General features: G+C 44.4%; 1 protein-coding gene across 6 annotated transcripts in view; it reads right to left on the bottom strand.

Annotated features, from left to right (window-relative positions):
• Window positions 1-204: 204 nt before the first annotated feature.
• The window catches only part of OSBPL1A (oxysterol binding protein like 1A), a 213,516-nt gene continuing 202,689 nt past the window's right edge, over window positions 205-11,031 (bottom strand). For all 6 annotated transcript variants that reach the window (XM_033435290.2, XM_004273743.3, XM_049697555.1 and 3 more), the window contains 5 exons: window positions 10,770-10,896; window positions 7,722-7,838; window positions 7,037-7,160; window positions 5,673-5,763; window positions 205-1,436 (listed from right to left, as the gene is read on the bottom strand). In XM_033435290.2, the coding sequence (XP_033291181.1) occupies window positions 1,334-1,436; window positions 5,673-5,763; window positions 7,037-7,160; window positions 7,722-7,838; window positions 10,770-10,896 (562 nt within the window). In that variant the 3' untranslated portion in view covers window positions 205-1,333. The remainder of the gene's footprint in view (window positions 1,437-5,672; window positions 5,764-7,036; window positions 7,161-7,721; window positions 7,839-10,769; window positions 10,897-11,031) is intronic.

Raw genomic sequence — 11,031 nt, 5'->3', positions numbered from 1 at the left:
AGACAGTGGCACCTTGCTCTAATAAATACTGTATTTACCCAGAGAACAGTGAGTGCTAACTGCCTACTTAGCACGTGAGCCCAGGGGTGAGCTCTGGGGACCGTGGCAGCACAAGGACTTACTTTCGTGTAAGGACACCTGACAATTTGGCATCCTATTAAGTGCAGCATTAGAATATTTCAAAGTTTAAAAGAGACCACACTGTTTTGAACATTCTAAAGCCTTTATTTAGCATCAGGTAGATTATTTCATTATAACACTTGTTAACTTCAAGACAGCCATTAAAATAACTTACTGGCAGCTACCTAAGGCCCCCTGGAGCAATATCTCAGTCTGGGGTTGGGTAGATAAATACCGTAAGATTAATGTACCCCAATTAAAGGGGCAAAGCTACTGTACAAGTAGGTCTCCATACGTATCTTAAGTACACAGGTGCCTTGCAAACTTGAAATGCACAAGACCTCCTTTTATATAGTCTGATACTTATAATACATGAGTACAACTGAATTTCTCTGGTGGCATTCGCCACTGGGAGTTGAAGCATTTAAAAAGGTTTCTCATTATGTAATGATGGTGACTAAAATCTATATTTCTGGGGTATTTTTGTGAATTGCTAGGTTTTATACCTATTTTCAATTCAAACATGTACAACTCAAACATTTTAATTCTAACGACATTAGAACATTGTAAAAGTAAAATCAGAGCACTAAAATAAGCAAACGAAATACCTTTTCCAGTTTAGAATTTTCAAATCAGGAATCTCTCCTCTGAACACTCAGGCATTGTTTTTCTTTTTAGAGGCGGGAAGGGGTACAATTGAGAGGATTAGTAAGAAGAAAAGCCGTCTTCTCAATGCAGTCTTTACAAGATGGCATAACCTCTATATCTGAGCATATAAACATCATATAGGAGAATTCCAAACATTTCGAAGTTAAATCTAAAACATTCAAGCATGACAGCCTAAAAATATTCAAAATAACTTGATTTGGGTTACTATATAATTCCATAAAGCTAAAGTTACATTTAGGTATAAACCTTCAGTGAATACGGCAACAGCAACCATCAAAAAGCATATTCTCCAACAGTTTCCCATACCTCTAGATAAAACAGTATTCCAAATAAGCATGTCGGGATAGCAAAATTACCCATTCTTCCAAAGACTTTCATCACCAGTATCCACCTTATGCCCTACTTTTGTTGGGTGAAATGCAAGTTATCATGAGAGGATTTTTTTCTCTTTTCAAAAGATGAGTAGAAATCAAAGAAGAAAATTTTAAAACACAGGTTTAAGTCTTATCTGTAGATTAGCCAAATGCCCCAACTTGTCTATGTTTTAATAAATGTCAGGCAAATTGAAGTAGTTTCTGTCCCAGTAGCTGCCCGAGTAAAGCCAGTCCTGGGCTCCGCTGTAGGGATTAGGGCCTTGATGGAACCACCTGTTTAAAGAGGAAAGACAACAGTTATGGGGGAAACTCTTCCCGATCACAGGGTCCCTGCTGCTTCACTAGCTTGCAGACTCCCCTACTGCAGCGATTCACTTTGTCCTGTGAGTCAGGGATTTCCGAAGAGACTTTAAAGTGCTTTTAGAGAGCACATATATAGAATAATTTTCCGAAATATGTAATGAGACCACCCAAAAGGTTTAAGGATTTTCCACAGCATTCAGCAACAGTACTTGTCTAATTGTTCACCTAGGCCCATTCCTTAAAAGCATTCTATTAAGCAATGGGGAATAAGGCATTAGAATATGGAAATTAACTTTGACCACTTACCTACAGTAATACGAAGGTGCCTGATTCAGAGTAAATGCCACCCCACCACCAAACTCTTAGTTTCATTTTACAAAGGAGGAGCTCAATGTCAGAGAAGTTAAATAACTTGCCCAAGCTAGTCACTGATATCAAAGTTGTTAAAGACCATGATTTGTCAAATATACTGTTACCCATAATCCACTGAAATTGATCTGATCCAGATCTTCCTGGGTCTTCATTTTCTCCATACTAACAGAGATTCATAGGCTGCATCTAGATTTTAACATTTTTCAAATTCTAGAAAGAGCCGCCCTAATTTTCTTGCCCTTTAAAAAACAAGTCATGGGGCTTCCCTGGTCGTGCAGTGGTTAAGAATCCGCCTGCCAATGCAGGGGACACGGGTTCGAGCCCTGGTCCAGGAAGATCCTACATGCCGCGGAGCAACTAAGCCTGTGTGCCACAACTACTGAGCCTGTGCTCTAGAGCCCACGAGCCACAACTACTGAAGCCCACACGCCACAACTACTGAAGCCCGCACGCCCTAGAGCCAGCCCGTGCTCCGCAACAAGAGAAGCCACCACAATGAGAAGCCCGCGCACTGCAACGAAGAGTAGGCCCTGCTCGCCGAAACTAGAGAAAAGCCTGCACGCAGCAAAAAAAAGACCCAACACAGCCAAAAATAAATTCATAAAAATAAATAAATAACAAGTCATCCATTTTCCACATTCCCAGCTTTCTCTGGGTAATGGAAATGAAAAATTATTTGTTCAAAAGGTTCAAATTTCAATTTGTATAACATTTTCTAATATGATTTAGTTTTCAGTAATATTTATGAAAACCATTTCGTATGTCTTTGTCATTCTTTCCAAATAAATTGCCTCTAAAAATATTTAACAATTAGAGTGAGCTTAGATTTGTTTGGTAAGTCCCAAGTGGTCCTATTAATCACTGCAGCAGCACTAAAAACCCTAAGACACAAAAAATGCTTCAGATGAGGCTAATTCCTTGAAGACTGATATAGTAAATGCCCACTAGGCCAGATTTTCTAGAATATTACATATATTATTTTGCTTTGGGGACTTTTCCCTAATTAGAAAAATTAGAAGTCTACTTCAAATGATCAAGATATGTGTGTTTCAGACTTTGGTAACCAAGCTGGAAATACTTTAAGGAACCACCGTTTGATCAAAGTCACAGAATTTTTGTCTAATATGAAGTATATAATTTTACTCCTTTTGGTCTCAAAAGTCCACGTAGTAAAAGCACTTTTGTAGTCAGGCTTAGTAAAATCAAGCACTTCAGAAAATCAGGCAAATCAAAATCAAGGTAACCAAAAAAAATTCTAAAAATTAACCAAGCCTCAGGCCTGTGCCACAGGATTTCTTCCATACCAAGTGGACAACTGGAAAGTCAAGTGCAAAGAGACTGTGCAGAACAGTAGATTCAATAGCAAAGAATGTATTTTTGTTCACACATAAGCCAAGTGCTCTAAAGGCCATGTCTGCAAGGCCTCCCTTCGGGGAGCACTTCTTGGAGAGAGTTGCAACATGGCACGAAAGATGAGCACCTCGGATCTGAAGGTCTGATACTAGGGATCAGAGTTTCTCTCAACATCTAGTCTCTTAATTTCCAGTACTCATGTCTGCTGCCATCAGTGTACCCCCCTCCACATACAAAAAAGTCCATGCTGTCTTTTCAAAGTCTTATTAAACATTTTAGGCAAGCAGAGGCAAAAGAAAAGGAGGGAGGGGGGTGAGGAGATGTCTTTGTTCTTTGTTACCCTTTAGTCAATGTTTCTGAGTCTACAGAGTCCATGGGTCTATATCAGTAAAATAACATTAGATAAAATATTAATTCTGCACGATGCTTGCATTGGGGGAAGAGATGACGTCATCAAATTTTTTTGGCCTCACCACCCACCTTCTCTTCAAATCCTGTGTCTATCGCCAGTCCCCCCACTTTCTCCCCACATAACCCCACTTATTAAGGTCTCTGGGCTCCTCTAGGAAAACAGGGCAGGATCACAAGCAGCCACTTCCATATGCAGGAACCACAGTTTAAAGCCTGAAAAATCCCAAAGCTGGAACTCTCTTCAAATGAGTGGTGTCAACAGGAAAGCCAGCTTTTAGTGTGGAAGAATTGGGGACAGGTTACACAATAAGGTTCTGGGTTTGATTTCTGAGGGCTGGTTTCAGCTCTACCTGGCAGAACATGCTCCTTTACAAACTGCCCCATCCCCGCCCCGACACAAACGGAACCACGCTGTTCAAAAAGCACGTGATCAGCCAGGAGTAGACCCAGTCAGTGAACGCCACCTCTCACACTACTGGAAGAAGACTCCAAGCACATATTCATTTGGACAAAGGCTCAGTAGGGTCATGTTTAAGGTCTGTATATTCATATAAGAACTACTGGTGCTAAGAGACAGCAGTGGAAGCGAGCACGTGCAAGGCTCCAAAGTGGAGCTCACAAACGTAGCTTCTGGTTTTTATTTTCAGGCTAACACAGAGCTGTCTAAAGCTCCTTACTTTCTGCACGTAGGACTTTACCTGACAGTAATACTTTTCTCTTACTTTGCACACTTGAAAATGTGGCCAGAAAAATAAAGGAGTTAATAATCAGAAATAGGGAATCCCCTGGTGGTCCAGTGGTTAGGACTTGGGGCTCTCACTGCCGTGGGCCCGGGATTCAATTCCCTGGTTGGGGAACTAAAATCCCGCAAGCTGTGCGCTGTGGCCAACAAAACAAAACAAATTAGAAATACAGTACAAAGTGGGTTTTCCGCAGAAGAGACTAGAAACGATGATTAAAATCTATCCGATCTTTTCAGAAGGGATTGCAGGAAGGCAATGTGCTTTTGGTTTTTGTGGTTCTTTCTAATCATGGTCTGCGGCATACTTGTCCTTGAGCGAGTCTCTTAAATGAAATACACCAGCATTTGGTTTCTTCACATACAACGAGGGGACTTCCAGACTAATGGCTTTCCAGTGGTTTCCCAGATCCTGCGTGTGTGTGGGTGGGAGAAGGCGAGCCCTACCGCTCAGCTCCCACCCGGGCAGCCTGGTGGCCATGTGTTTCATATTTGTAGATTCTTTACGTGTTCGTTGGCAAAAAAGATTTTGATGCTAACAAAAAAGTCCAAAAACCACTGGACTAGATGCTACCTAAGGTCATTTCTAGTTCTAATAACCGTGTAAGACGCAAAAGGGCTACCAAAAAATATCTACTAAATGGCTTGTGAAATTATGCCCATATTGGCTCTGAAATTTATTTAATAACTTGGAATAATGGGACAACAGTTTCTATTACATAATATAAATGTAGAAAATGTTTTTATTCTATTCCTATTTACAAGAGATTCTATTACTCAATACAAGTGACTAAGTAACTCCTGATTCTTAAAAAGAACAAACTTTCAAAACTCGCACATTTTATTGCCCAGTTTCTGTTGCTGAATGGAATCCAAGATGTCACTTTAACAAACTGTATTTCCAGGACATGTCAAGTCCCTTGTGTTTGGAAGAGTAAAGGCATTGTCTAAATATCCGTGATACATGATATATGTAATAAGCTAATGGCCCTGTAATTTACTCATATATAAGCAAATGGCTCTGAACCTATTTCATGCCAAAATCTGTAACTCTGCCTTCCCTCTTAAAAATAGAAGGGACAGTGTTCTGCTGGATAAGAAGGAAAGATAGTTTGCGTAACTGACACTTACCTCTGGTAATTGTGTAGGAACATTTTAACCTTACCTTCCAAACAGTCCTTTTTCTTTGCACACATGCGGCCCTTTCAGCTTGAACTTAGCCAGTGGAAAATACTTGACAACTCGCAGGGCACAGTGAGCCAGGCTCTGCAGTCCCCCGTCTGCCAGCCCCCCCCCACCCCGCCCCCCCCACCCCAAGCTCCTCATCGCACCTCGTCTTCCAGTCCTCCTCCAACTTGGACCTGTTCTTGCGGGCCGCTCTTTGTTTCTCCTCAAGTCGCTTTTTTTCTTCACTAGCTTGATCTAGAATCAGCACAGCAGTGAAAACGGTTACTCTACACGTAGAGACTGCCCGGCACAGCACTCAGCACCATCACTTTACGGAGTCAGGTATCAGCACATCTCCATCTTATCAGAACATGAACACCACGAAATTTATCCTGTCAAAATCTTAACATATCCCCAGGTTCGCACTCAAGACCCAGTCCTCTCCTACAGCTTTTGCCCTTAACAACCTCTGCATTTACCCAAGGTGCCGGCTTACTCTTAAGGCGAAAGAAAAATCATGTTAAAATGCTTCAGTGAAAACTTGGGTGGAAAAACTGAATACACGTGAAAATTTCTAAATTCTTAGTGAGACCTCACAGAGCTCCTCCAGATTCCATTCGTAAGAAATTCAAACCGTTTTCCAAAGCGCTGTCGCACTGTCTCACGGATAATTCACAGGGAGGGTCAGTGTTTAGTTAGAGCAGGTTTCTCAGCCTCAGCCCTGCTGACACGCTGCACCCCATGATTCTTCGTAGGGGGCTGTCCTGGGCACGGCAGGACGTTAGCAGCACCCAGGCCCCCATCCACTAGATGCCAGCAGCAGTTCCCCAGATGTTTCAGCCAAAGTCTCTAGACTCGGCCACACGTCCCCTGGAGGGAAAACTGCACCCATTCTGAGAACCACTGAATAAGAAGAAATTTAACAGCACAAAATAAAATGTCAGAATTAACCAAGGCCAAGCACTTCTTCGAGGCTCACAAGGTGCTATTTCAATTCTGAAATATGTAGTGAAATAACTAGTCAGAATGTAGTTAAAAGTTGATAAATGTGGTATTATTGTCCCAAATTCTCCTCTGATATGTTAGATATGCCTCTGGCCGTATGTATTACATTAAATTAGGGAGTATCACTGAGACAATGAAATATGAGCGGCTGAGGTCCACCTCAGATTCCCAAATTTTAAACCAAAGTTTCTGAATTTAAATTGAATTTTAATTAAAAAAAAAATCTCTAGAGACTTCCCTGGTGGCGCAGTGGTTAAGCCTTCACCCTCTCAATGCAAGGGGCCCGGGTTCCACCCCTGGTCGGGGAACTACATCCCACCTGCCGCAACTAAGGAGCCCACGTGCTGCAACTAAGACCCGGAGCAACCAAATAAATAAATAAATACTTTAAAAAAAAGTCTCTAAGAGATACTAAAGATGGTTGTGCTAACATAGTAAAGTGCTGACAGTAACCAGGAGTAAAACAAACCACCCTCCTCAAAGAAATCAATCTTCACTGGTGCCGCCATCAGGTGCTGGTTACCTATTTCCCCATTTTCCATGGCTCTGATGTCAGGACGTAGCCTGCAGTCTGTCTTAGGAATCACACCCTCCATTTCCTTGTCTACTTCATTCAAAACCATTGCAAAGCTAGTAAAATTATACATCTGAAAAGAAGAAAATGTTCAAATTAACATATACCGGGGCATAACGCAGAATGAAACCCTGAAGGCAGAAACAGTTGACCATGACCCCCTGTTCTGTGGTGACAACGGCCTTTCTCAGACCACACATCTCAGTGTTTTCACCCAAGTCTGTGCCACCTGTGGGCATCTGTCTCAAAGAAAGCCCCCCAGCAGGCCTCCCAGCATGAATATCTTCCACCACCATCACCTCGAAGGAGAGATACAAGCAAACCCAACATTCTCTGTTCTTCACTTAAATCCTTACTTGCTAGATCTGGCTGCACCACCTTGCATTTAACGACAGTCAGTCTTGCCCCTCAGTAATTGTTAAGGAAGCCCCCAAAGCCTCATGCCAAGGCGTCCTGGCCAGCCAGACACCAGGAGGCCTGGGCGGCACGAATGCCCCGTCCCGGGTTAGAAGCCACAGAGGGACGACTTAGATTTTGATGACCACCCGCCTCCTCCTGGTCCCGCCTGGGCCGGGGGAAAAGCACCGTCAGAGCCCAGTAAACAGGAGGCCGCACTCAGCACGCCCAGCCTCACCTGGGTCGAATTGGGAGGCCGCGGGGCTATTCGCCACAGGAGAACGCTCCCAGGAATGACAAACACACTCTCGGAATCTGGCATTGGCATTTCGTCTGACTCCTCAGAAGCGCTCATCTAGAAGAACCAACAGATGAACAAATGTTTTCAAAAGAATATACTTACAAACTGTAAAATAAACACCGCTGACTGCACAGCATTAGGATGTAACTGTACGAGGGCCGGGGCACCATGACTTTCTCGTTCTCGCATCCTCACCTTTCAACACAGGCCAGGGAGCCAATAAACGCAGGCCTAGTGAGTAAGCGCTGCGAGCCTCGTGAGCCTTATGTGTGGTCTCATTTAGGGTTCTGTGCATTCAAGCCACTATCATCACCATCATCATGCCTTTACTATCATGTTGTAATATTTTTAAAGTTTTTTTTAAAGCCAAAATAACTCATTTAAGTATTGACTGGAACATTATGAGAGCAAGAAAAGATTAAATTCTTGGAGCATTTAACTAAATTTATCAACAACACAAACCAGTAGGGATCCTGAAAGCATTCTATAAAAAGAAGATTTAAAACGATGTAAGGCTAGGGGCTTCCCTGGTGGCTCAGTGGTTAAGAATCCGCCTGCCAATGCAGGGGACACGGGTTTGAGCCCTGGTCCGGGAAGATCCCACATGCCGCGGAGCAACTAAGCCCGTGCACCACAACTACTGAGCCTGCGCTCTAAAGCCTGCGAGTGACAACTACTGAGCCCGAGTGCCACAACTACTGAAGCTGATACTACACAACAAGAGAAGCCACCACAATGAGGAGCCCACACACAGCAACGAAGACCCAACACAGCCAAAAATAAATAAATAAATTTATAGTCAATCAATCAATCAATCAATCAAAAAGATGTAAGGCTAAAAAAGAAACTAACATTTCCTCTGGTTGCACGCCCCCCCCCACACCCAACCTGGCAGAGCTGCTAGCAGCTCTCTGTATATTTAGTCCTTATGTAATAAACTCATAAAGTTTTTTTTAATATTTTTTTAAAAATATTTATTTTTATTTATTTTTGGCTGCATTGGGTCTTCGTTGCTGCACGCGGGCTTTCTCTAGCTGCTGCGAGCGGGGCTACTCTGTTGCGGTGCACGGGCTTCTCATTGTGGTGGCTTCTCTTGTTGCAGAGCACGGGCTCTAGATGCGCAGGCTTCAGTAGTTGTGGCTCGTGGGCTCAGTAGTTGTGGCTCGCGGGCTCTAGAGCGCAGGCTCAGTAGTTGTGGTGCACGGGCTTAGTTGTTCTGCGGCATGTGGAATCTTCCCAGACCAGGGTTCGTGTCCCCTGCATTGGCAGGCGGATTCTTAACCACTGTGCCACTAGGGAAGCCCACCCATAAAATTTTATATATAAAGAATTTAAGCCTCTGGAAGGCTAAGTCATATTCCCAATGTCACAGTTACCAAATCTAGAACTACTGGCTGAGGTATGCAACTTTAAAAACAGCAGCAGGGAAGGGACAACACTGGTGACAAGCTCCCCCAAGTCATTTAAATACGCTCGGGAACATCAGAAATCCACGGTGGCCGATGCCCACGGGAGGCAAGAGTAGACACGGTGAGCATGAGGCTGACTTCTCTCTCCAAGGGGCAAGGCCGTTTTTCTACAAAGATTGACCGGGGATTTTCAGGACATGAGGGGGATGTTCTGTAATTTCGCCAAGGCCCTCCTCTGCCGCCTCCCACCTCTGTAAAGGGAGGACGAGGCCATGTCTTCGCCAAGCTGCCTTGTGCTGGCTGAGCCACTGCCCAGGAGTTCGGGTTGGGGCCTGGTATCCTGGAGCATTCCTTCTCCAGCCCCGTCAGTCTTGGGGTCACTGCAGAGAAGCGTCAGTGCAACCCCCGGAAGGAAGGAGAAGCAGCGGAGACCCAGGTGGAGGAGGAAAGTGGACTGTGCCCAGAGATGGAGGCAGAGGGAGGGGAGAAGGGCCCAGCCAGGGAAATGCCACTGCTGTCAACTGCACCAGCTGCTCTGCCCCCGGGACCCCGGTAACCGGTTTACAAAGAAAGCCACTCAGACATACACCTTCTGTTTCTGAGGAAGGTTAGGGGCTTCCTAAACTCTTGCATGTGTAAGAGTCACCTGAAGGGCCCCAGAGAGCTCGACACGGCGGGGCGAGGGGAGCCGGAAGCTCTGAGACGGTGCTTCGGTGGCCGGTGTGATGCTCAGAGCAGACGGGGGGCCTGAGCTGTCCTCACCAGGAACCCCTGACCTCCGTCAACTCATCTGACATGTGGGTGCTATTGCTGTACCCATGTTATAAATGAAGGTGCTGAGGCGGAGAGAGGGTGGGAATCTGCCCGAGACTGAACCACTCAGAAGTGGGAGAAGCGGGATTCTAAGCAGAGCTCGTGCTCTGAACCGTGATGTCCATTACTGGAAAGGCATCAGTCCTCCGACGCTTCCTGTCCAAATAGGTGCAAGCTCTCTTTAGCTCAGTCTGCTGAGCGGTCCAGCCTCCCGGGGCCCTGTGACGAAAACCTGTGGCCTCACACGGGGAGAGTCTAACGTTAAACTGTCCCGTTAGGAGAACGCTTAGTAAGACGAGGACAGCCGTCCAGGAACGAATCCCTTAACTGTGATGCTCTCAGCTTCAGGGATCTCGGATACAAAAGGGCAACACAACTGCTGCAAGCATGAAAACGTATGTGGTCATTCTGGGTGAAATTTCAAATATTCAAATGATCTCAACTGCTAATGCACATAAACAGAAAGGAGGACAAGGACACTGGTCTCACTAAGATAAACTCCAACTTTCCAAAGCAACGTTGAGTTCTATGCCGCGTGTATAACTGCATGGCGCACACCCGTACTCCACGGGAGATTATGTCAAACATTCGCTACCAAGGCGGATAACTGGTTCATTAAGAAGGTTCAAGGAGAAAGATTACATGCATTAGCACCAAGCATAAGAGGTCACACTGTGACCCGCTAACAGGCCACCTCCAAAAGGATTAGTACAAATTTAAAGAGTCCCGTGATTCCTCCGATGCCGCCTTCCGGGACGTTCACCTGTTTGCTGTTCTTCTTCTCTTCAGTGTTTTTCTTATCATTTTTTTTGTAAGCATCAAATGTGGCAGGGTCAACACTGTACAAACATTCTGTCCACTTCCCATAGAGGGCACAGAGCTTCTTTTTGCTGTCAAGAGAAACCGATGTTTAGCCAGCAATTAAACCAGCGTTTTGCTGTAACTGAATATTACTACAAAGATGCTTACAAATCAGATTCTTTAAAGAAATAAATATTTCCTTGCAGAAGAAAGAGTTTTTCAAT

Source organism: Orcinus orca, chromosome 15 (genome assembly GCF_937001465.1).
Source record: "Orcinus orca chromosome 15, mOrcOrc1.1, whole genome shotgun sequence".
Lineage (NCBI taxonomy): Eukaryota > Metazoa > Chordata > Mammalia > Artiodactyla > Delphinidae > Orcinus > Orcinus orca.
The sequence above is the reverse complement of the archived record's forward strand: the minus strand, read 5'-3'. Positions and strand labels throughout refer to the sequence as shown.